The 25,894-nt window shown below is 38.5% G+C and overlaps 1 protein-coding gene across 4 annotated transcripts; it reads left to right on the forward strand.

Annotated features, from left to right (window-relative positions):
- The first annotated feature begins 1,250 nt into the window (after positions 1 to 1,250).
- On the forward strand, positions 1,251 to 24,467 carry PLEKHF2 (pleckstrin homology and FYVE domain containing 2). Of its 4 annotated transcripts, none has more exons than XM_070630693.1 (2): positions 1,251 to 1,319; positions 21,895 to 24,467. In XM_070630693.1, the coding sequence occupies exon 2, from the start codon at positions 21,909 to 21,911 to the stop codon at positions 22,656 to 22,658; it is 750 nt and encodes a 249-aa protein (XP_070486794.1). In that variant the 5' UTR covers positions 1,251 to 1,319; positions 21,895 to 21,908; the 3' UTR covers positions 22,659 to 24,467. The 4 variants fall into 4 exon arrangements, with proteins under 4 accessions (XP_070486794.1, XP_008539004.1, XP_070486792.1 ...); XM_008540782.2 differs by lacking the exon at positions 1,251 to 1,319 and adding an exon at positions 1,353 to 1,721; XM_070630691.1 differs by lacking the exon at positions 1,251 to 1,319 and adding an exon at positions 1,762 to 1,994.
- Positions 24,468 to 25,894: the final 1,427 nt, after the last annotated feature.

The following is a 25,894-nucleotide window of genomic DNA, read 5'->3' on the forward strand; positions in this document are numbered from 1 at the left end:
AGGAGGAGAGAGAAGGCAAACATTTTCACTAATGGGTGAGTGGCCAAAAAATATTTGGTGATTAATAGTCTAGACTTTAACAACCAATAAGACATAGCAATTTCTAATCTCAAAATTTCAAGGGATTTTGGAGAATGATCAAGTCCATCCTTTTTCGCACTGAGATGATGCTCTGCATGTAGAGCAGGATGAGGCTGAATGAAGGTGGGGTAGGGCGATGGTTGAGACGAGTCCTGGGGACATTCGTACTCGTCTACAAAGACAACTATAGCCAACATATGTAAAGATTTGTGTGATTGTGATCCTGTAACTTTCCCCATTAAAAAAAAGTTCATCCTCGACAGTTTTGTTCTAGCTACTAATTTAAAGAAAAGATTTGTTTGTTTCTCAGACATTAAAATAGGGGAGGATGGGAGGCCGAAGACGTGGAGCGGGTAGAATCTCATACTGAAGAGCAGGTGGAAAGAAAGCAGGTCGGAACCAAGACTTGCTCATGGTCCCTGGGTGGATGCTAATTTACGTGCAGCTTGGTTGCTGGCGGCTCTAACTCAAGAGCAACCAAACAAAGGTAAAATATCCGTGAAATAATAGATCAACGGAGAAGGTAAAATTTACCCAAATCTAATTTCTATCTACATATTTTTTGTTTGATGCGAGTATGCCGTTCCCTCCCTACCTCATTCCTTGTCTTATCCTAGGCATCTTTGCTTTCTCTCCAGGTACCCACAGCACGCTTAGCAACCAGTTGCTGTGGTATAAACGAAAAAGGTAGATGTAATCTTACATATTATCTTACATTTTCCAGGTATGTGAAGTAGGTAGATGACGTTTTGTGTCGTCAGAGACAAGTTTTGGAAAGACCGGAGTTCTAAGGCCACTCACTTAGAAGAAATGGCTGTGCAGAGTACCTAGGGGTACGTTTGTGTATTGCAGTCTCAGCACCCTCGGTTTCAAGAGGTAGAGGTTTTAGGGAAGCAAACTGAAGATGTGACGGGGAGGATCGCCATGGTAATCGGAAGCAGCAAACAAATGTCTGCCCAGACGCCTTTGGATACCTAAAGCCAAAGCCTTTCTTTCCTGGTTGCAGAAAGTTCTTGAGTGCCCTAGGGAGGCCCGTTCGGTGGTGGAGGAGAGGGTGCCCAGCCTTCCTTCCATTCTTCCAGTCTCCTGAAGAACTACGTAGAGAGATAAACAACCCTTTCCAAGAGCCTGTCCGCACCACACCGGTCAGGCAAGGCGTCCCACCTGCACCCACAGGGCTCCGAGACGCGCGCGCCCACACTGCGCGGAGGAACCAACCCCAGGCCCCGGCTGCCCAGGTGGGTGTGGCTCCACGGTGGCCCCGCCCCCTCGAGCGCGTCGCGCAGGGCGGCACGGGCGGGGCGAGGGAACCGGCAAGAAAGGGCGGGGCGCGAGCGGTGTGGGTGTGCTCGTGCCCGCGCGCTCGCGCCTGGCGTGTGGGCGGCGGCGCGCCCGTGCGCGCGCAGGGGAAAGGCCAGCCCAGGCGGCCGTTGCGGGGTTCGGCTGGAGGGGCGGGGGAGTCACCTGCGAGCGGCTGCGCCGGCCGGCCGCCCGTCCTTCGCGACCAGATCTGGCCGGCTGCGCGGTACCGCGCCGCACACACCCTGGGAGGCCGGGGCGGGGGAGCCGGCAGAGTCCGCGCCCGGCGCCCGGGACGAGGAGGAGTCGGACTTTCGTCGCCGCCGCCCGCGCCTGGCCGGGTAGGTGAAGCCCGGGTTGGTCGTCCGCCGGCCCCTGGCGGGCCGGGAGAGGAGAAGCGAAACTTTCCGGGCGCCTCCCCGCGCGGTCCCTGGGCCGTCGGCGCCGCGGGGGGGTGTCGTCGTCGCGGGCGGCGGCGGCCGACGCCATGTTGGGGTCTTTGAGAAACGGGGCGCTCTCGGGCCGCTCCCCTCGCGCTGGGCCGGCCCGCGGACGCCGGGAGCGAGCCGCGCCCGCCGCAGGACGCCGCCGCCGGCAGGCTCGGGGCCCCGAGGGTCCGTCCGCGCCGGCGCGTGGCGGGTCCGCGGGTCCGCGGGGCGGGGCCGGGCGGGCGAGCGAGAAGTTGCGGGGCTTGAGGCCAGGGTTCCCGTCCCGGCCGGTGGCGTCTTAGGGCCTCAACACGTTTCTGTCAGGAAAGTTTGCGGAGTCAGGGCGTCAGGGACGTTGTAACTTGAATAGAATATTTTTGTGTAACTTGCGGCAAAAAAATGGCACCGTAGAATTTGCTCTGATAGGCGATGGCTCTTACGCATTATTTATTTGCAGTCTTTTAAAGTTTCAGGGTCTTTTGCCGAATTCTCTCTTCCTTTTTAAAATCTTATGGAAGGCCGAGAGCTTGCTGCTCCTGGTCCTTGAACACCCTTGTGTGCTCTTAGTACATTTGACCAGTCGCTTGTGTGTGCGCGCGATGGAAATGAGCAGCAGTAAGGTTACGGAGAACTAAGCCTTCCTGTGTAATCATAGACTCACAAAGTGTGGAAGCTGATAAATGCCTTCTTTGTTGTGTTTTAGTACGTTACTGAAGAGACTCATTAAAGAAAGAGTTAGACACGGACGTTCAGTGAGAGCCTGAAAGGCATGTGTTGTTTTCTTAGGAATAAGGTGAAGTGATCTTGACATTGCGAAGTTTTTTTCCCCTCCCTTTGCTTCCTTAAAGGTGCATGCCTACCGTGTTTTGAGCTTTTACCTTTTTCTGTACTTTGGTAGCTCATGGGGTCCTCAGGTTAATTCAGTATTAACGAAGGCTTCTATTTTTAATCTCTTCGGGTCCTGACAGCACTGGAGAGGTGAATGGTATTAAGTTACTTATTTGGAAAGCACATAATCACCTCAAAAAGTAAAACTGCTGTACTGACCAAGGCATCAAAAAAAGGTTCATTCAGCTTGAATTACCCCAGTATGAATATATATTTCTATTTTTTGATAAAGACATCGAAGCTTTAAAATTCTGTTAAGTGAACTGGAAGGACTCTTAACCACAAATAAGGTAAACCCTAAAACGTGTTTTGGAGAATTTCTCTTCTTAATGTATAGGTAAAAATAGAGCTTATGCTCAGATTTGATTGCTAATTTCCTTAATTCTTAAAAAAATTCTTTGTGTTTTCTTCATTGTCAAGTAAACGCCATTATATGTATTTTGTTTTTCTGGGTGAAGAGTTATGGAGAAATGAGGATGACAACTAATTTCACAAATCTAGCAGCCAAGCTGGTGTTTCACTGAGGTCGTATGACTGAAGCCTTCTCGTTTTTCCTGTAGCATAACTTTCTAGGATACGTAACTCGTTTCTGTGGAGCAGTCTCTGCCATCTTGTTTCCTCTGCCTTTGCTGCTCTTTCCTTTAATTTAGTTCCTCAGTATACTTATTTCTTAGCTGCTTTTCAAAGGTTCTTGTACTGAAATTTTTCCCCTTAAAAATACTAACTTAAGCTAACTGGACTCTTTGAAGCCTTTTCTGCCCTGTTCTCCTTCCCTACCCTCTTTTTCTCCCCAAGAATGAATGAATTCACTTCTCCCATGGCATCTCCATAAATATTACATTAATCTGCCATGGCACCTCCTTGACAGCAGGCATTGCATTGGGTCTGATTTGCCTCTCCCTCCCCAGTGTGGATGAATACACATATGTTCCTTGTAAATATACTTAACGAATATCTTACTAAATTGCAATTTCCATGGGCATAGTAGTTAAATCTTCTCTAATCTTTTTTTTTTTTCTTTTTGAGATTTTACCCAGGTAACTCAATAAATTTTGGCCTGGGGATACAGAACTTGGATGTTTATGAAATTTACAAGTAGTTAATGGACTGAAGTATAATAAACCAAGAAGCTGCAGCTGTGGTTCAACAAAAGGATAATAATCATAATTTTAAAGTGCAATTGAATTTATTTTCACTGGGTGGAAAAGGAGTTAATGCCTGAAAATTTTGAAGGTCATGTTTATACATTTAAGCTCTTTGATAGAGCAAATCTCATTTCTTTATCAATTATTGTTTTGTCAGGATTGTCTTAGAATTTTGTTTTAGAATGTCTTGCTTAATGGAAAGCATGTAAAAATTGTAGTTTATCTTTGAGAACCAGCTTTGTACACCAGCTGCAGGTTTCATAGCAATGTGCATGTTGGCTTAATCAAATAAAATATATTTCATAGACATGCTTTCAGAGTGCTATTTTGAGTTGCAAGACCTCTAGGTGAAGGTGTTCTGTCATTCTCTAATGAAGTTATTGTAGAATTTGTGGTTAATTCTCTGCCCAAGATGACTTTCTTGTCAGTCACTCCATAAGCTACAAACTGCTTGTCCTGAGAAGATAGTAGAAGGCATTCAAGTAGTTGCTGTGAGTGCTACAGAAAGCAAGTTGCATGTAGGGTGGACTGGAACAAAAAAGAACCATCCCGAATCCTAGCTCTGCTCCTTACTAGCATGTGACTGTTGAACAAGTTGCTTCACTCCTCTGAGCTTCACTGGACTTATTTGTGAAATGAACACAGAAATATTTGCCTTATAGTGTTGTGAGGATTTACTAACATGTTTGTGGAAGTGCCTGGTGCATGCTATTCAGTATATTACATTTACCAATGAAGAGAGTGTCAGTGAATTACATAGAATCATAGAATTTTAAAAGGGAGGCAGCCTTTAGAAATACCTACTTCAGTTGTCAACCTTGGCTACTCGTTATTCCCTGAGGAGCTTTTTAAAAATACTGATGCCTGAACCCCACCCTAGAACAAATAAGTCGGAATTACCGGGTTTGGGGTCAAGGCATAGGTTGTTTTGCCTGTTTTATGTTTTTTTTTAAGCACCGATGATTTTAATTTGCAGTCAGGGTTGAGAACCATTAGTTGAATCACCCATTTCCTTATTCTCTTCATTTTGTGGTTGAATAAAGTGCAGAGAGAGGTTAAGTGCCAGCTGAATTCCTGTCAGTCAGGCTAGAAAGGATGTGTTTGCAGTGCAGGAAAGTGAAGAGGTTAAAGTTACATTTGTTTCAGACCAGAAAGGCGGCATTTCAAACTCTCTGACCTTCATCTCCATTCTCCATCAAAAGCTACGTGGATGACCATGTTCTTTAACCTCATTGTCATTCAGAACTACCTCAAATCTTAACTCTGTGGCCAGAGATGGTGATTCAAGGGCCTATTTTCCCTTTTCCCTGATGAACCAACTTTTTGTCCTCGTTGCCACCTCCAGTCCCTCCCAGGCTGTTAGTTTTCTTTCTTCTTTCCAATCCTGAACTCTATAGTTCATATGCTAACTATGAACTCACTAACACTACATAGTCCTCCTCTCCGTAACCTTTGCTGTATATAACTGGTTAATTTTCAACTTGTAAATATGACCATTTACTTTTTCTGCTTCTGTCCCTGCCTAGCACCCCTGAAAAGAGTCACAGCTGTGGTGACTGTTAAATATTTGTTTTCCAGCTGCCTGTGTACGAGTTGCTTCTAATCCTTTTCTCATCCCAAAGTTGACTTGTTTTCCCCTTTGCTTTTTTTTTTTTTCTTCTTAAATGTATGCTCCCAAGAGGCCTGGGGATGCATTTTTTTTTTAAGATTTTATTTTTCCCTTTTCTCCCCAAACCTGCCTGGTACATAGTTATGTATTTTAGTTGTGGGTCCTTCTAGTTGTAGCATGTGGAATGCCGCCTCAGCGTGGCCTGGTGAGCAGTGCCGTGTCCGCGCCCAGGATCCGAACTGGTGAAACCCTGGGCTGCCGAAGTGGAGCATGTAAACTCAACCACTTGGCCAGGGGGCCAGCCCCAGAATTTTCTGTTTTCTTCTTTCAATTTTTTCATCTTTTTTTCCTTTCCATTTTCATAAGTGAAGCTGTCCTTAATTCTTTATATTTGTTTCATTTAAGCAATAGTTGGGGAAAAATCAGAAAGATTTTTATATTCTTATTTCTGTTGTATCTATAACTTTGTATTTACTTGTTACACATATTTTTCTAAACATTCTTTTTTGCATTTTATCACTGAATTAAAAAGCTTTTTTCTTTGTCTATGAGAGAATGTGTTTATTATAAAATAATAGTTTAATAGGCAGTATTAAACTATTTCACCTTAGTACTTAGAGACAACCAGTACTGAATTTTTAGTGTATATCTTTCCAGACTTAAAAAAAAAGGCTTATATTGTATGTGCTGTTTAGAAAGCTTATTTTAATAGACTACCTTAACAATTTTCCACATTAAATATTAATCTTTGTTCTCTCAAAAACTGTATAAAAAGCCATGATTTGTTTATGTCATAATTTATTGAATCAGTCTCCTATTATTGAACATTTAAGTTGTTTCTGGCTTTTCAACATTATAGACAAAGCTATAGTGAACTCCTCTATGTGAACAACTTTGTACACTGGTCTAATTATTTTTTGCGTATGTACTTGGACATAGAATTGTTGTGCAAACTTTCTGAAGCACTTGTATTGCCAAATGGCATTTAGAAAAGTTGTTCTTTTCCCTCAAGGATATTAGTGCCCATTTTCCCCACATCTTGGAGAGGTGAATGATACGTTATTTTAATTTTAATTTGTTTGATTAGCACTGAGAGCCAACATTTTTCTATTTACTGGTCATTTTCATTTGTTCTTTTGGAAATTGCCATTTGTATTTTACCAGTTTTTCTTTTAGCATATTTTCTTTTTTTCTTATTGATTTATAGGAGCCCTTATAACGTTAAAAATGTTGACCTTTTGTCATATGTTGTGTCTTTTTTAACTTTAATGCTTTTTCCCTCAGTGTTGAAGTTTAAAACTTTTATTTAGTAAAATGTTTTCTTTTACGACATTTGGCTTTTTCATTTTATATTTAGTGATTCCTCTCTATGGCTAGAAATTTAGATGCTTTTTTTCACTATTACAGTTAATGCCAGAGAGAAAACTTTTGTACAGCAGCTCCCCCACCCCCTAATAGTTTTTATTTCTCAGGATAAATTTCTGTGGTTAAAAATTCCAGAGTCAAAGGTCAATGCTTTCTGAAATATTTTATTATTTTTATATTACCATTAGTCCTCAGTTTTTCCACGTGTTTCACTGCTTATTGTGACCATTTGGCACCATAAGGTTATTGAGTCTCTGAGACCGGTGAAACATGTGAAAGCACGTTGAAAATGTGCTTTGTGCTCTCGTCTCCGTTTCTCTCTTCTCTTGCTTCTCCTTCTGCTTTCTAAACTAGGTGTTCCCTAAAGTTAAGGCCTCTGCCTTCCTCTCTCTTCACAGCATCAACCAGCACCTCTATGTGGATGACTACTCAGTCTCTTTCTATCCTGGGGCACCCTGCTCATCTTGGCATTTCTATTTGTCTAACACATGTTTGTCTTGTGGATACCCTGAAGGTACTTCACGATAAATATGTCCCAAACTGATTTCTTCTCCCTCCTGAAACAAAACTAGCATCTGCCCAGTGGCTTATGGGTAAACCTGTGAAGTCATCTTACACTCACTTTTCATCCATATATTCAGTTTGTTCCTTAGTCCTATCTGCTGTAACTCAGTAATCTCTCTGACTTCCATATTCCCCTTTTTGTTTCTGCCGTCAATTATTGTGGCTCAGGCTTTTGTTACCTTTCACTTAGAGACTGTTGTAATACCCTTCTGACTTTTTGTTTTTGCCTTCAATCTTACTTCTTCAATAGTCTTTCCAGTCCATCCTGTATACTGCTTCTCTGTACTGATTAATATTTCCTCTTTAAAAACCTTTGTTTTTCATTGCCTATACAATTAAATTCCAGACTCTTCAGTCTGATGCTTACGTCGCTTTGCAGATTTCTAGTCTACCCCCATACTTTCTCCTGGACCTACCTCCTCCAGCCTGGGCTCAGCTACTTCCTCTCTCGGGAGTATGTTTATACACCATCGTCCTCCTTCTCTCTCCCTCTTCCCCCCAAAAGTTTGACCTACTACTTTTGCTTTAAGGCCCAGCTTGAATTTCTAGTCATTTAAGGGTTGTTCCTAGATGTTCCCCTGGTAAAAATTATCTCCCAACTAAACTTTTTGGCTCTAGCCTTCATCACTCTTTTTATTTTTTTAAGTAACAAAAAAATTTGTGTTTTGTTTTTTTTTCTCCTTTGTTCCTTTAGACCTTGAGTCTACACATTTCAGTTAATCATATTCCTTAGTCCATAGCATACTACATGGGTACCAACCTTTTTGTTTTTTGCTTCCTTATCAGTTACTCCCATTGTCCTCTTTCCTGTAGAAACACTCCCTAATATATTATACATGAATTATATATACTTGTGTATATAGACTTGGGAATATAGCTGTCTTTCTCTTTCACAGAGATTGTTAGTTTTGAGTACTTCTACCTTTTAATACTACTTTGTACAGAGTAAGTGGTCAATAAATGTTTTCTACTTGAAATTCATCGGAAATTATTATTGGTTTTGCTAGCATCCATATTGCTTAGACTGAAAACCTGGGGATTTAATTTCAGCTTTCCTCTGCTACATCTAGTTAGAGAGTCATGACAGTTCTGAATCTTTCATTTCCTGTTGCAAACTTTAAACTCTCATCAACTTTCACCCCTACTTTGCAATAATTTTTCAACAAAGTCCTGCTTTCACTCTCTCCCTTCTCCGTTTATCTTTCATTGTTTCCACAGTTATCTTAGAAAAATCTAGATCATATCAGGCCACTTCTTCCAAAAGCTGTAGAAAGAACTTTCAGGAACCAGAAAGATCTCTTGTCTTATTTTTTCCCCTGTTTTTCTACTAAATAACTCCCTCTAGCCTCTGGTACAGCTGTACATGTCCTTTTTTCTTTTTTTTAACACATTTTTGCTTTTAGAGCTTTGTGCCTTTACTTAGCAGTTTTTGCCTTTTGAAGTTCCACTTACCGTTCAGAACCTGTTTCAGGTGTTCAAATGGTGCATTCTCCAGGCTGTGCCTTCACTCTTTCCTTTTTTGCTTCCTACCACTTTGTTAGTATTTTTATTATAGTGTTTATTCCATTGTGCTTTGTATTAAAACTTTGTGGTACAGGTCTTAATTCCTAGTGTCTGGTTATTCTTTTTTCTAATAAAGCATAAAGACTTGAATGTAGTGAGCATATTTTAACTGCTTTGAAAAATACTAAAGAAAGTTTGTTAAGGATGTGATGGGATAACCAATTCCAGAGAGTATTTTAGTTGAGCTTTATCAGCTTTATTTTTCAAATATTATACAATGGTTTCTTTACAGCTGTCAGCACTGTACAGCTGCCTCTGTACAAACACTTTTTGAAATGATGCAGTTTTTTATCTGAATTTTGTTGGTGATAAATATGCACACATCATCATTTTTTAATTGCTAACTAAACAGCTGTGTTTTTTGGCAAGAGAAGAAGAAATCATTTTTGTGTATTATCATGAGATTGAAATTTTTTTAAAAGCGTGAGCTGCCATACTCAATACTTAGAATTCATAATTAGATACTATAGTTAAGTGGACCAGAATATTTGCTTGTAAATTTAAAATCTGTGGGTCTAGTGAAGCAGTTGATGTGTGGGGTGTGGTTCCTGTTTTCTGTAAAAATTAGTATAGACCTCAAAAGTGAAGTCTTTGATTTTTGTCAAACTCCAGGTCAAGAAGCTGTTGCCACTTTTAACTGCTGGTCATATTCAACTTAGTGAACATTGGTGGCGTGTATGTGCAAGCATTTTTGTAGGTGCTGTTGGTAATACAAAATTGTAGGAAATAATCTTGTTTTCAGGAACCTCCAGATCTGTTGGGAATAAGCAGGTACACAAATCTTTATAAAACATAATAGAGGGGCTGGCCTTGTGGCCAAGTGGTTAAGTTTGGTGTTCTTCTTCGGTAGCCCAGGCTTCACCGGTTCTTATCCTGGGTGTGGAGATGGCACTGCTAGTCAAACCATGCTGAGGTGGTGTCCCACATAGCAGAACCAGGACCTACAACTAGAATATGCAACAGTGTACTTACTGGGGGGCTTTGGGGAGGAGGAGAAGAAGAAGAAGAAAAGATTGGCAAGAGGTGTTAGCTCAGGTGCCAATCTTTAAAAAAACCAGAATGTAAGTACATCAAAGTGGTACAGATGAAATGGTATGAGGGTTTAAAGATGAAACACTGTCTGGCTGTGAGGCTACTGAACTGACTGCATCTTGAAGAACTGGTAAGATTTCAGAATAGCAAGGAAGGGGAGGACATATTGAGCTCAGAGATAGAGGAGGCAGCCTAGAGCTTATTCTGAGAATAGTTAGCAGTCTTACCTGACTATAACAAAGAGAACATATGGAAAGAGGTAAAACTGGAAAGATAGATGGGAACAGGCTGGGGCATGACTGTGAAGGTCTTTGAATACTAGGTTAAGGATTTTGGATTTAATTCGATTGGCCAGGGAACCTTTGGTTTTTACCACTACGCCACTGGGCTCGCACCTGGTTTTTAAATAGAGAATTATATGATCATAGCTGTAGTTAAAGAATATGGTCATGTGTTCCTTAACGATGGGGATACCTTCTGAGAAGTGCATTGTTAGGCGATTTTGTTATTGTGCGAACGTCATAGAGTGTACTTACACAAACCTAGGTAGTATAGCCTACTGTAACACGTAGGCTATATGATACTAATCTCATGGAACTACTGTCGTATGTGCGGTTCGTTGTTGAATGTATTGATCCTGTGGTTTAGTTTGAAGGCTAAAGACTGGAGAGAGGACTTGTTTAAAACTTGAGGTCCACATTCTTCCCCTTTCTCCTACCTTTCTAAAGACCTTTTCTAACTTCCTATGTGGCTGTTCCGGTTTTCCAAATTAACTTTCTAACTATGGCTTAGTTCTTATGTACCATAGTGAGTTTATCTGTCAAGCCTGACCTGTTTGAAACTGCCTGTACTGAACCCTAAATTAGTCACAGCTTTACTTTTCACTTCCTTTTAGTGTTTGAAGAATCATTTTGAGCATATTTTATACTTGCTACCATATGTTTAAAAAATTTTTTTCTTAATTTTATCAGTGGCTTTCCCTAAATACATAATAAGATCTACATGAGTGAAACATTTCTAGAATATTTATTTCTGAAGGTAGCCAAGTATAATGGAAAGAACATTTTTACAAAAACTGGCTGTGAGACCATGGGAAAATTGCTTAACTCATTCTATGACTTAATTTACTTTTTTGTAAAATGGATGTAATTATTACTTAACAAAATTGGGATTGTTAAACAAAATAGTAAAATGTGGACGTGCCTAGCACATGTGTAGGTATTGAGTAAATGTTAGTTTTTTTCTTTTTCCTTTCTTGGCTAAGACTGTAGAATAATGCATTTGAGTCTACTTGTTAGTAACAGGCATATTTGGTGCCTAGGAGAGAGGTTTTTTTTTTTTTTTTTTTTTATTTTTTCCTTTTTCTCCCCAAAGCCCCCCGGTACATAGTTGCGTACTCCTCGTCGTGGGCCCTTCTAGTCGTGGCATGTGGGACGCTGCCCCAGCGTGGTCCGATGAGCAGTGCCACGTCCGCGCCCAGGACTCGAACCAACGAAACACTGGGCCGCCTGCAGCGGAGCGCGCGAACTCAACCACTCGGCCACGGGGCCAGCCCCTAGGAGAGAGTTTTTTAAAAATTACTGTGGCTTCTCTCTAAATGTGATTCAAAATTTTGAAGTTTCAATTCTTCTCAATCCAGCTTTACATGAGTTTAAAATTAAAACATAAAGGCTTCTTCGTTTTTTTTCTCCCTAAGAAATAAACCTGTTTCTTTTATCATTACTTATTTCCACAGTACAGATTGTGTAGTTGTTTTGCCGCAGTGGCAGAAATCCTGCTGGAAAGGGGAGGAAAAGACTTTGTCTCTTCTGTTGATGTTATTCCAGAGAACTTCAAATTTAATTTGCTGAATTTCCGAGTAGTTTCTCTTTGCTTTTATCATCCTAATGTTTTATTGAAAGTCTTACCTATGAATGAAATGAAGAACTGTCTTGTCCTTTGCATATGGTGGGCACTCAGAATAATTGCTCGGTGACTTAGATGCATTAGGAGAGGGGGAGGTTTCCTCTAATACTTGAGACACTTGCCCAGGGAGGATGTGCCTCTGAGAGCTTGTTGCTGTTTGCTTTTACCTCTTCTTTGCCTGCATTCCGGTTTGTCTCTGCCTTTCTTTTTATATTTTGTAAAATCTCAATTCAGCAGTAACACAGATTTTAAAATCTTGATTGATATCAACGCAGTCAAAAGTTTGATTAAAAATTAATTTATAGGCAAGTAAGGCTTGGAGTAAATCAGAAATATGGCCCATCTACTGTCAGAGTTCATTATTTTAAAGACAAAAAGGGCTTTACAGATTATTTTATACAAGGTGGTGGCTGCTGCTCCTACTTCACTTTTTTAGAGCAGATAAGTACTGTGTGTGAAATTTCTTATTCGGGGCCTGAGCTGAGATTACAATCCAGGTCTTTTGGTTCATAGTTCATCAGTTTTTCCATTTTTAAATGGAAAATACTGTTAAATACTGAAACTCACTGATATCAGATGTCATGGGTATGTGTAAGAAATTAATTAGATGATTTTTCGTTTTAAACTCACCTGCAAGGATGAGATAAGAAGTATTGATTTTCAGAAAGAAGAACTGGGCCATAGTATTCTGTGACAGTTGGGCTTTCTTCTCAATTGTAGATAGTATTATGTCTCTTTTTTAAAAGAGTTTTTCCTCTTCTAATATTACATTTTTAACAGGTGGTAGACACTCCACTGAAGAGCGTGTTGCTTTACAAACGAGATATTACCAAAAGACTGGGGTGGAGCTTGGACAGTTCAATGCACTTCTTGTCTACAGTTGTGAAGGAGATAACTTGAAACTTTTGGATTGTTTAATTTTTTTTAAATTGGTATATAATGCTGGCTTCATGAAAGTTGAGATTTTTCTTTTTTTTTTTTTTTAAAGATTGGCACCTGGGCTAACGACTGTTGCCAACTTTTTTTCTTTTTTTTAAGGATTGGCACCTGGGCTAACAACTGATGCCAATCTTTTTTTTTTTCCTGCTTTATCTCCCCAAATCCCCCCTGTACACAGTTGTATATCTTAGTTGCAGGTCCTTCTAGTTGTGGGATGTGGGACGCCGCCTCAACGTAGCCTGACAAGCCGTGCCATGTCCGCGCCCAGGATCCGAACCCTGGGCCGCTGCAGCAGAGTGCGCGAACTTAACCACTCGGCCATAGAGCCGGCCCAGAGATTTTTCTTTTTGTGTGTTTCTGCTATAGTTCTTACATTTTTAACTAGGAATTAGGGCTGCCAGACACTATTTGCTGGACAAGAAGACAAAGGAAGTCAGTTGGAAACCTGTTGGGATTTATAGAGTCTTTGAAGTGGCTGGATGTGGGAGGGAAAAACAAAATATAGAAATATCAGTAGTGGTTATGAGTTAGAAAATATAATGTGGAAAAGAGACTAGATCCAAAATAGCAACAAAAAGTGTAAAATACTTTGGAACCTACTTAAGAAATATAATAATCTTGTGAGAAGAAAGCTACAAAATAACTGGGCCACTAAAGAAAATTTGAGACCTTGGAAAGAAATTCTGTCAGCCTGGCTAGGAATACTCAAAACTATAAAGATGTTAATTTATTCCAAATTTTAATTTATGGATGTAATATGAGTTTCATCAGAATTTCAGTGGATTTATCTGTTTATTCTTTCACTTATTTATTGTAATTGAAAAATGATTTTAAACCTTAGTTGCACATTGGGATTACCTGAGGATCTTTAAAATATTTCCAGTGCACAGGCCATACCCCACATTCCCCAGGCCAGTAGAATCAGAATATCTGGGGAAGGGATCTAGGTATCGGTATTTCTTAACCCTTTATATTTATCTTCAGAGTCCATTGATCTCAATTTTGGTTTTTGAGTTTCTATTTTAAGCAGTTCTAATTATTTGTAGTGGTTGATATTTTGTAACTATTATTATTGCTCATAGAGATCTTCAAAACAAAGGAAATTATTAAAAAATAGAATAAAACTCATTCTTGTTTGCAATTACCATATGGGTTTGTTGGACGTGTATAAATCAGGGATATATTGTGAGATTTTTTTTTTTTTTTTGAGGAAGATTAGCCCTGAGCTAACTACTGCCAATCCTCCTCTTTTTGCTGAGGAAGACTGGCCCCGAGCTAACATCCATGCTCATCTTCCTCCACTTTGTACATGGGACACCTACCACAGCATGGCTTTTGCCAAGCAGTGCCATGTCCGCACCCAGGATCCCAACTGGTGAAACCCTGGGCCGCCAAAGCAGAGTGCATGAACTTAACCACTTGGCCATGGGGCCGGCTCCTGAGATCTTAATTATCTTGCTTTTCCTATATCTTGAAGCATTTTGCTGTTTATACTAGGAATGATTTAACCAAAAAGAAGAAAATGGAAGAGTGAGATAATTGCCTAGAAGGATGATACAATGATGAAATAAATCATCACTATTGGATGATGTTTCAGTTTTATTATTGTATTGCCCAAAGTATTACATCATTTTTTGAGAATATATGAAAGCAGTTTGGAGATGGAGTAGTCCCCCGTTTTCCATGAGGAATACGTTCCAAGACCCCCAGTGGATACCTGAAACCATGGATAGTACCAAACCCTATATATACTATGTTTTTCCTATACGTACATATATATATATTTAATTTATAAATTAGGCACAATAAGAAATTAACAATAATAAAATAGAACAATTATAGCAATATACTGTAATAAAAGTTACCGTAGATCTTAGCAACCTCAGCATAGGATTTTTTTTTCTTGTTGAGAACTTTCACCTGTTCACTTAAAGTAAGCACTTTACAGCTTCTCTTTGGCATATCTGAATTGCCAGCTTAACTACTCTTGTGCTCTGAGGCCATTATTAAGTAAAATAAGGGTTACTTGGGGGCTGGCCCGGTGGCATAGTGGTTAAGTTCATGAGCTCTGCTTTGGCGGTCCAGGGTTCACAGGTTCCACTCCTGGGCGTGGACATACACACTGCTCATCATGCCATCCTGTGGTGGCATCCCACGTACAAAATAGAGGAAAATTGGCATAGATGTTAGCCCAGGGGCAGTCTTTCTTAAGCAGAAAGAGGAGGATTGACAGCAGATGTTAACTCAAGGCCAATCTTCCTCACCAAAAAAAAAGAAAAAGGAAAAGGAAAGAAAAAGAAGGGTTACTTGAAAACAAGCACTGTGATACCAGGACAGTCAGTCTGATAACTAAGATGGCTACTAAGTGACTAACAAGCCAATAGCATCTACAGCAGGGATATGCTGGACAAAGGGATGAGTCACGTCCCAGGTGGGAGGGAGTGGGACAACGCGAGATTTCATCATGCTACTCAGAACTTGTAAAATTTAAAACTTACGAATTGTTTATTTCTGGAGTTTTCCACTTAATATTTTCAGACCTCAGTTGACCAAGGGTAACTGAAACTGCAAGGGGGACTACTGCATCCTTTTTAGTCTGTTTGCTTTAAGCTTTCATTTAACATATTTGAGAATTCAGACTTTTTCATTTTCCATCTTTAATGGCAAAGGAAAAAATTGGCAAAGGTAGACATTTCAGAACTATTAGACAAGTCAGAAGATACAGGGAAAGAAACAGCAACAGTTAAACTAATAATGATGGTGAATCATTATAAGTACAGTGAAATCTCAGACTATGAGTCTTCAGATGATGGTTTTTAGATGCTTTTTCGAATTCAGAATTAATGAGTAAACAATATTCCTAAAGCCAAAAATGGAAATATTACAGACTCATGCATGATAACTTATGAGCAGTTCATTGCATTCAAAGGATGTTGCTGTTTTGGATATATACACTTTCAATAACAGAGAAATATCAGAATATGAAATTTGCTATGTTTAAATTTTTATAAAGATTCTTCTTCTTCTTTTTTTTTTGGTGAGGAAGATTGGCCCTGAGCTAACACCTCTTGCCAGTCTTCCTCTTTCTGCTTGAGGAGGCGTGGCCCTGCGCTAAAATCTGTGCCAATCTTCCTCTATTTTGTATGTGGGACACCTCCACAGCATGGCTTGATGAGCAGTGTGTAGGTCCACAAACGGGATCTGAACCCATGAACCCTAAACTGTTGCAGCAGAGAGCACGAACTTAACCACTATGCCACCAGGCTGGCCCCTAAAAATTCTTTGTAAAGTTATTTTATTTTTACTATCCCCTTATTCTTACTTCTGTAAATTAGTCATAAAATGGCTTAAAATGTTAAAAACAAAAAGGTATTTTGGACCCAGATGGTAAATTGAGATGACTTTTTTTCTGGTATACTGAAGGTTAAAGCTCCCGTGTGATTCCAGTGTGCAGCTAAGGTTGAGAACCACTGTTCTAAGTAGACTCCATCTGGACAAATAAACAGGAGATTTAGGTAAAATGTTTTTGAAAGGTTAAGTAATGGGGGATAGTCTAGACTAGTTCTACCAGATCCTTGGTATTGACACAAGAATTATAAAACAGGTTAATGGATTAGATCAGACAGCCCAGAAGCAGATCTTAGAATATATAAAAATTTAATATGATAAAGAGTATTATAAATCAGTAAATTAGATAATTAATACCATTAATAAGAGCTACCACTTGCTGACTACTTGCTAAACGTTTTATATGCATTGTCTCATTTGATCCTCCCCCTGACGTAGCTGCTGTTATCATTCTCATTTACAAGTGAAGAAACCTGAGGCCACACTGTAGTTGGTGATTCTGGAGCAGATGGAATGCAAATATTTGAAAAGAAAAAAGGAATTTGTACCTATGCCAGAATAATTTCACGTGGATAGGAGAATTAAATATAAAATGCATCTCATAAAACATATATAATAGATATGTGTATCTGATATCTGGTTAAGGGAAGCTTAGGAGTAATGGAAGAAAATCTGAAAGGAAAAGATTTGTAAGTAAGATTTAAGTCTTTAAGAAATAAAAACTGCTTCTTGTCAAACACCATAAACAAAATTATAGATTAATATGCTAGGAACAGCTAAGAAATAAATGGGTTAATAGCCGTTATGTGTACAACACTCATACAGATTAATAATCCCTAAATATATGAGCTTAGAAATACAAGTGGTTAATAAACACGTTAGAAAGTGGTTGGTGTCACTAGGTAGCCATGAAATAAAACATTCAATTAAATTAAAAGTACTGCTTTTTCTGCCTTAGGGCGTTCGTCCATAGTATTAGTTCCTTTCTTGACTGCTTATCCTTTAAGACAGTGTGTAGCACCTCTTCAGTGAGGTCATTTTGAACTACTCAGTGAATGAGTTTTTCCCTATATTTTGGCACCCTACCCATTTTCTTCTTTGTACTTCACCTTTCGGAATCACCTGATTGTTTACTTGTTGTCTTTCTCTTACACTAGATTCTAAGCTGTGAGAGGAAAAAAAATAATGTCTGGTATCCAGAAAGTGTTCAGTAAATCATTGCTGAATGAATAGAAGTGGTGAATGAAATGAATAAAATGAGATACCGTTTTTGAAATCCATCCTGTTTGTTGAAATTTTTAAAGAAAAATACTCTTTAAGACAAGGTAGGATGGGTACAGTCATTGTGCTGCTGGGTAAATTGGTGTTACCTCTCAGAATGGAAATTTTGTAAAAGGTAGCAAGAGCCTTAAACATTCATGCCTTTTGACCCAGTAATTTTACTTGTTGGAATCTGTCCTAAAGAAGTCATCTCTACCAGAGGATGGGGAAGTTTTCCTCCTAGCTCTTCCTGTATTCACTGGTATTCCTTCCTAAGAAAAGCAGACGGCAATCCACTTGGGCCACGTTTTATAGCTGTCTTCTGCTTCCTCTTTCCGTGCCCCTCAATGACTAAGATGTGCAAAGGACTCAATTCTTGGCTAGGCCTGGTAATCTTGTATTCTAATACTCTCACAAAAGTCTTCTGAGAGTTCTTACTGCTTCAGAAACCTCAGTGTGCTGCTGGTAAATTTGGCTTTGGGCTTTGGGAGAAGGCAGAGGCCTTGTTTAGGCTCTGAGCCAAAGGGTGGTGCGCTAATCCAGTTTACCCAAGAGCCTTGCTTTGGGGTATCTAGCAGTAATCCAGCTAACAGTGGTACTTTGATTTCCCTTTTCATTCTCCTCATCCCTCCTTGTCCTCTCCCCCCTACCCCCGCCACCCCACCCCAACCGTCCTTTTCTTGTGTGTGTAGGGCATTTGTGTATTCCTGGGTTCTTTAGCTCAATGCTTTCCTTCTTTTTCATGTCAGACACATACAGAAAATATTTCAGGACCAACAGGGATAATGGAAGGGGCTGCTTAAGGCCCAAGGTTTAAGTTCTTTGTACTCATTGTTTCTCAAATATTGGTCACAATCCATTAGTGAAATCAATCAAGTGGGCTGCAATTATCATTAAAATAAGTGAAGATAGTAGAATACATCATTCATAGTTGAAAGAATTATGTGTTCGTGTTTGTAACCTTGCAGTATGAGATGTATTTCTTATGTGCGTCACTGTCAAACTTTGAAAGCTATTTGTTCTAGCCAAATACCAATTAACAATGCTCCAGACTTCTGTTAGGTTGCATCATTCTTAAAACAGGGGGAAACATTTATGAACAGAGATTCAGCCTTAATATATTACAAAATTTGAACAATGAGACATTATCAAGAGACTGGCTAAATAAACCATGATGACCTATCCTGTCAGGTTATTTGCTCATGTTAGTATTCTCTTACCTTTCTTCAGAATTTTTAGGGTTTGCAGTGACGGTCCAGAGGTTAGAAATAGCTTTCTTAGTTCTTGTAGAGTCAGTGGAGCCTTCAGGAATAATTAATGTACCATAATATCCTGCTAACAGCACAGAGGAGTCGGAGTTGAGCCCCCGTTCTCTGACAGCCTTGGGCAGGGTGCTTAACTCCTTTATGTCTGTTTATTCATGTAGAAAACGGAGCTAATAATGCGGATCTGTTGTAAGTTTGCCCTAAGTAGGAAATGCAGTAATGTGTGCAAAGTGCTCAGCTCCTTGCTTGGACTTCCAGTGAGTTAATTCCAGGCTCTTTTGCCTCTTACATTATTGAATCTCTCTCTTTGTGCCTTAATTTCTCCTTCAGCTTACATTTCAGCTATATTATTAGGTGCTTCTTTGGGAGATAATAAAAACTTCTCTAGTTACTTCACAAGACTTTGAGACAGTTAAAATCGGAAGATAATAAATGTGGAAAACACTGCCCAGATTTGTGGTGGTGGTAATTCCAGTGGTAGCAGTAAGAGGAAACCTGTTTGCATTGCATATGAGCTGATTAATAACTGTGGATGTCCAAATGAGTAGAATTGGCAGTTGATTCAGATAGAATAAATAGATACTTTCACTTCTCTAAAAGTGCCAACCTCTTTCCTGCCTCAGGACCTTTGCAGTTATTCCTTTTGCCTAGAATATGCTCCCTTATCCCCACTCCTCATATCTGCATATCTAGTTCCTCCTTATCAGATGAAACAATACCACTTTAGAAAGGCCTTCTCTGACCATCCAGTCTGAGGAGCTCTGTTTGCTGTTTTCCCCCTCCCCATCTGGGATTTAAGCCTTGAAGAGCAGGGACCTTCCCTGTGATGTTTATTATTTTTTTCCTTCACCTAGATCAGTGCCTAACAAAATAAATACTTGTTGACTGTTTGAATATAATGTAGAGTATAAAAATTATCTGTAATTCTATTTCCCAGAGATAACCCTTGTTGATATTATGGTATATGGTTTTCTGGTTTTATTTTCTGTGTATGTGCTTACATATTTACAAATGTCTATGATTATGTATTTACACCATATTTCATTGGGTCTAAAGATGAACATGTTTTACCATATTTTCTGTCTCTGAAATTGGGATATCATATAACCAAGGGTATGCCATGTTAATTGGCAGCATTTTTCTTTCTCAGTGACATCTAAAATGAGTATGTGTCTTAAAATTACAGTATCTTAGATTTGATGAAATACAATATATGTTTAAAACAAAAATGAGATCATGATGTTCAACTCTTTCCTCACCTAAATATTTTGAGCATTTTCACATATAACTATATTTAGATCTATCTCATTCTTAACAGATATCTAGCATATTATTAGGGGTGTTTCGTAAATTGTTCAACCAGTTCCTTGTGATGGACATTTGGAACTTTTCCAGTTTTTGTCTATTACCAACAGTGCTGTGTTGAATATCCTTGTACACATCTTTATGCACTTGAGTCAAATCTCTTTTGATCAAATACCTAGATTAGTGGATACTTATATTTTCTGTAGTATACGAGAGTGCCTGTTTTCCTATATCCTTCGTAGTACTGCATCTTAGGAAATGTTTTAAATATTTGTTAATCTTGTAAGTGAAAACTATCCTAATTTTTTAATCATTTTTTTAAAATTATGAATGAGATTGAGCCTCTTTTCATGTTTATTGGCTGTTTTTATTTCCTCTTCTGTGATGCACTTGTGCATAGGACTGTAGACCTTTAATTGGCTGGCACATTTGCCCTAATTAGAAAGAGAAGCCATCACAGTTTGGAGCCGTGCATTATCGTATTAATTCTTAGGAATAACTTTCAGGGCACAGCCTGCCCTTTTGGAGGGCAAGAGGGCTTTAGAGGACCCAAGATCGAGGGAGAGACAGAATTCAGGAATTATCAGAATTCTATTCTTTGTAATGGAGACGAAGAAAGGTTATAGTATTATCAATTTGTGGGCTGAATACTGAAACTTAGACTATGCTGTTAGTCTTTGAATTTTAAATGCTCCTCTTCTCTTTACTATGATTTGGTTGTAGTGTAGTAATATTAGGTTAGTAGGTCTGAATTAGGGCACGACTCTGGGACTTGAGTGAAATCAATATTCAGATTTAGAGATTAAATCTATGATCATTTAAGGTTAGATTATTATGGGTTTTTTTTACATTGCCAAAATGTTCTTGTCAACGTTTTTGAGCAGCTTTGCTGTGCCACATGGTGTCAATTTAAAGATAGATATCAGGTGGTCTCTGCCTTTTAGGTTGCACTGCAGCCTATGAAGGAGACAGATTTCATCCTTTGGTAAGAGTGAAGCTAGAAGGTACGTGGAATGTGAAGAGCGCAGAGGGAGATACTTAGTCTAACAGAGTTTAAAGAAATCTTCCTGGAGTAGATATGGTAACCTAAACTGAGTCTTGAAGGATGAGTAAGGGTTAGCTGAGGGTAGTAAGTAGTAAAGGACACAACAGCATGAGAGAAGATACAGGTGGATGAAACAGACTACAAGTGGTAGGGTATTCTTAGAATATAAAGTTTGAGATGAAGAATGACTCAGGATGAGTCTAGGGAGAAAACAAGAACCAGATAATGAAGGGCCTTAAATGATACGCTAAAGGTTTTACAGATTAAGAGGAGTCATTTTGAATAATGGCATGCTCAAATTTGCATTTGAGAGATCATTCCCTGAAGACTGGTTTAGGGGGCAAGACCAATGGCAAGGAGACATGTTGGGAAACAGTTCTGGTAATCCAAGTGAGAGAATTAAGGCCATTAGCTTAGTGGTAATAGCTTACTGGAAAAATCATAGTCATTTCCCTTAGTTTATATAATATTTGATCCTCTTGTTCAGAATCCCTCTGGGATTAAATTTCATGGAAGTGGGTTTATTATTTTGCAGAGGTGACTTATATTCATTGTCCAATTGTTTATTGTTCATTGCTGTCTGTAACAAGTTTATACTTTTATAAATTACTGCTTAACTAGTATGGTGCTATATGGAGATGGTTAATAAGTGTTTTTGATGATTATAAGAATTAGGAGATGTTAGCCCTTTTGGTATGCTTAGTGATTATCTTAGAGGTAAACAGTTTTGGAGCATTTTGCCTTTGGGTAAAAGTAATGATTTATTAGGTTAAATTTAGGTTATATAATTTCTTAATTTATGTGAATTTATAATTTCTATGTGCTAATTAATTTTTCTTTTTTTTTTTTTAAGGCTATCAGCAAACGATGGTGGATCGCTTGGCAAACAGTGAAGCAAATACCAGACGTATAAATATAGTAGAACACTGTTTTGGAGCAGCTGGTCAACCTTTAACTATACCTGGACGGGTTCTTATTGGAGAAGGAGTATTGACTAAGTTATGCAGAAAAAAGCCCAAAGCAAGGCAGTTTTTCTTATTTAATGATATTCTTGTATATGGCAATATTGTCATCCAGAAGAAAAAATATAACAAACAACATATTATTCCCCTGGAAAATGTCACTATTGATTCCATCAAAGATGAGGGAGACTTGAGGAATGGATGGCTTATCAAGACGCCAACTAAATCATTTGCAGTTTATGCTGCCACTGCCACTGAGAAATCAGAATGGATGAATCACATAAATAAATGTGTTACTGATTTACTCTCCAAAAGTGGGAAGACACCCAGTAATGAACATGCTGCTGTCTGGGTTCCTGACTCTGAGGCAACTGTATGTATGCGTTGTCAGAAAGCAAAATTCACACCTGTTAATCGTCGTCACCATTGCCGCAAATGTGGTTTTGTTGTCTGTGGGCCCTGCTCTGAAAAGAGATTTCTTCTTCCCAGCCAGTCCTCTAAGCCTGTGCGGATTTGTGACTTCTGCTATGACCTGCTTTCTACTGGGGACATGGCCGCATGCCAGCCTCCTAGATCAGACACTTACAGTCAATCATTGAAGTCTCCTTTAAATGATGTATCTGATGATGATGATGACGATGATAGCAGTGACTAAGGACATGTTTGAAATATTTAATCGGGTGTGACTATCTGAGAAATCAGCTTTGGGGGGAATGTAAAATTCTGAGCTCTCTCAGTTTTGCTCTAGCCATGAATTTGCCTGAGAAACTTTTAACCTATGTGCCTCAGTATATTCTATAGAAAATAGGTCCTGTCGTTGTCCCCTTCCCACCAGCTCCCCACTCTTCTACAGGGACAGGCTATTGAAAATATATCAGGTAAATTTTTGGTTTCTTATTCTTGTTTAATTCTAGATTATTTTCTTGGAATGTTGGGGAAAAGGTTTATTTAACAGATCATGTACTGCATTTTTGTTTATTATATGTTCTGTTATATGGAAAAACTAAAAGCAAAGAATGATGGAAAAAGGAGTATAATGTGGTTAGTTGATGATTATGTTAGCTTTTTTTAAACCTTCCTATCTAATGTTTAAGACACCAGTAACAAAAATACATGATTTGGAAATCTTTTGTTTGGCTTTTTCAATACCAAGTGGTGCCTTATCGTAATAGCACTGTTACATGAAATAGGCCCCTACCTTCTCACTTTTTAGTTTATTTTAAAAATACACTGGTGCTGTTTAAGATGACAAAATGAGTGTTTTTGAATGGATGTAATTAAAAAATACTTCTCATCCAACAGATACAAATAACTACATTTAGAGATTCTTTATTGTATATGAGTAAATATTTTCCATAAAATAGTTGTGATATTTTTATGTTTTATAGTTACCAAATTATAATTGTCAAATATGTATTTTAAATTAATAGGTTGTCATTACTAGGAATTTGGCTTGAAATTTATCAAATATAGAATGGTCATACTGCATTAGTTTGTACTTTTAGTAAGACATTAGTAGGTACAAATTCATCTGCTTTAATTTTATTTCTAAAATGAAAACTCTTATAAAACCCTTGAAATTAAATAATCTCTTTTAAAAAAATACCATGATAGAGTACAGATCTACTTAGGCTGAATTTTTGAAAGAAAGACTGTCTAAGAATGGTCAAGACAGACCAGTTAAGTTTGACTAGACTTCGTATTGGTGGAAGTATTGTCTATTTGAGTGTGAAACTATCTTGAATTTACAAATATAGTGTTATATTTTATAAAATTTTGTAAAGTCCCAAACAATATTTCTATTTTTGTAAAACAGTTATATGTTTAATCTGTTTCTGAAATCATTTTACAGTCTATGGAAATAGAGTAGCAATTGATCTTTCTAAATTGTGAGGCAGTGTAGATTGCTTATGAGAAGTGGTAATTTTTCAGTCTTTGCTTTTGAGGCAGCCATTAGGTTGAAGGTATATTTATCATATAAAACTTGATGCATTTTGCACTACTCTCCATTTGTATGCTGCAAATAACTAAAGTCTTTCAAATATGAAAAATCAGTCTAAAGTTTGTTTTAAATATTCTTTTGTTTTCAAATCTTTAAATCTGGATATATTGCAAATGTCATAAGAGGTTTGACTCAGTAACTTGTGATGGAGGATTCTTTGGTTTGCTTAAGGCATTAACTTTCCTGTTGAATTGTGAAAGCACCTGAGATATATAGATCTCCCTGTAGGAAAGATGTAAGAAAGGCACAACAGGTTTTTTTATTTGTTTGTTTAATATCGGACTTTTGTTTCTAAGCAATATATACATGTAATCATTCAACATACCTGAAAAGGGCCATGAAACCTGAGAAGTGCTAATAGCAACTTTCTGGTGCATAGGAACCACGGGGGATGTTCTGAGATATTGTGTTGTCAACCTCTATTGACTCGTGTTTTTACAATAAAAAATATTTTACAATTTACCTTCTGTTTTGTGCATCGTGTGACTTGAAGATTCTTTTCCCCACTTGCCAGGGTAATGGAGATATTACACGTATTTTGCCTCATTCAACAGCTGTGAGTGCCTTCTCTGTGCTGGGCATTGTTCTGGGCACTGGGGGTGGAGCAGTGAACAAAATTCCCTCCTTTTCGTGGAGTTCACATACAAATAGAATCCAATCTTCCAGAATTTTTTTGGTAATTTTTAAAATTTTTATAAATCATCATTATATATATCCCTACGGTGATTTTGGTGCTGATTTCTCATGCCATTCCTATTGAATGAAATTTACTTGGACTGTACTGGAACACCAATATACTAACCAAATTGGTAACTATTGGTGTAAAGGAAGCAAGATTTTGTAGACGCCAAGGAAAAATAATAAATTGAATATACCTTAATAGAGGAATTCATGCCTTTGGGTCAAGTGCGTAAAATGGCCATAGTTAATATAAAGCATTTGTTTATGTCTTTATCACCTTTATGCTGAAGTTCTTATAAATAGGTAGTATAAAATTATATACCTTAAGAGAAAGGTCCCACTACTTGAACTGCAGTCTCCTTTCTCTCGGATATGCCAATTTAGTTCTCAAATACATGTTGTAGCTTTAAAAATAGAGTAGCACTTACCTACATATCCACGTGTACTATATTGCTATACATTTTACAAGACACATTTTTTTCTTTTTGGTGAGGAAGATTGGCCCTGAGCTAACATCTATGCCAGTCTTTCTCCACTTTGTATGTGGGACGCCGCCACAGCATGGCTTGATCAACCATGTGTAGGTCCACGTCCAGGATCTGAACCTGCAAACTCTGGGCTGCCGAAGCAGAGTGCACGAGCTTAACTACTATGCCACCGAGCCAGCCCCAATGAATAAAGTTTAATAGTGAAGTCTAGGATGAAAATACATGAAATTGTATTTAGTTTATGTTAAAGTCTTTCTTTAAAAGCTGAATTATTTTAGAGTCATTCAACCTTTATTAAGGATTTGTTATGTCAGGCTCCGTAGTATTGTTGTTGGATGTTTTAAACTTTTTAAAGGTACATTTCTGTAAGGGTTATTATCAATGGCATTCCCTTAAATATCAAATCAAAATAGGTTTCTTAAAAATTACTTTGTACTTGGCATCTGCAGTAATCCAACTTTTTTACAAGAATGTACTTTATGTACCAAATTTCAGTACTAGAATGCAGAATTCTAAACCCTGAAACGATCAATACTTCTCTGCATCCACTCTAAATGCAGTAGTTGGCAAACAGAAATTGGCAACAGTTGAATTGCTTGGCTTGATAATCTTGTCGTTCTAATTTATCAGGCATAGAAAAGTAGAGGAATTTGGTTGATAATATTGCTAGCATTATCTTGTCTTCACCATCCAAACCGTTGTCATATTTAATTATTCACA

This window comes from Equus przewalskii, chromosome 8, assembly GCF_037783145.1.
Source record: "Equus przewalskii isolate Varuska chromosome 8, EquPr2, whole genome shotgun sequence".
Taxonomy (NCBI): Eukaryota; Metazoa; Chordata; class Mammalia; order Perissodactyla; family Equidae; genus Equus; species Equus przewalskii.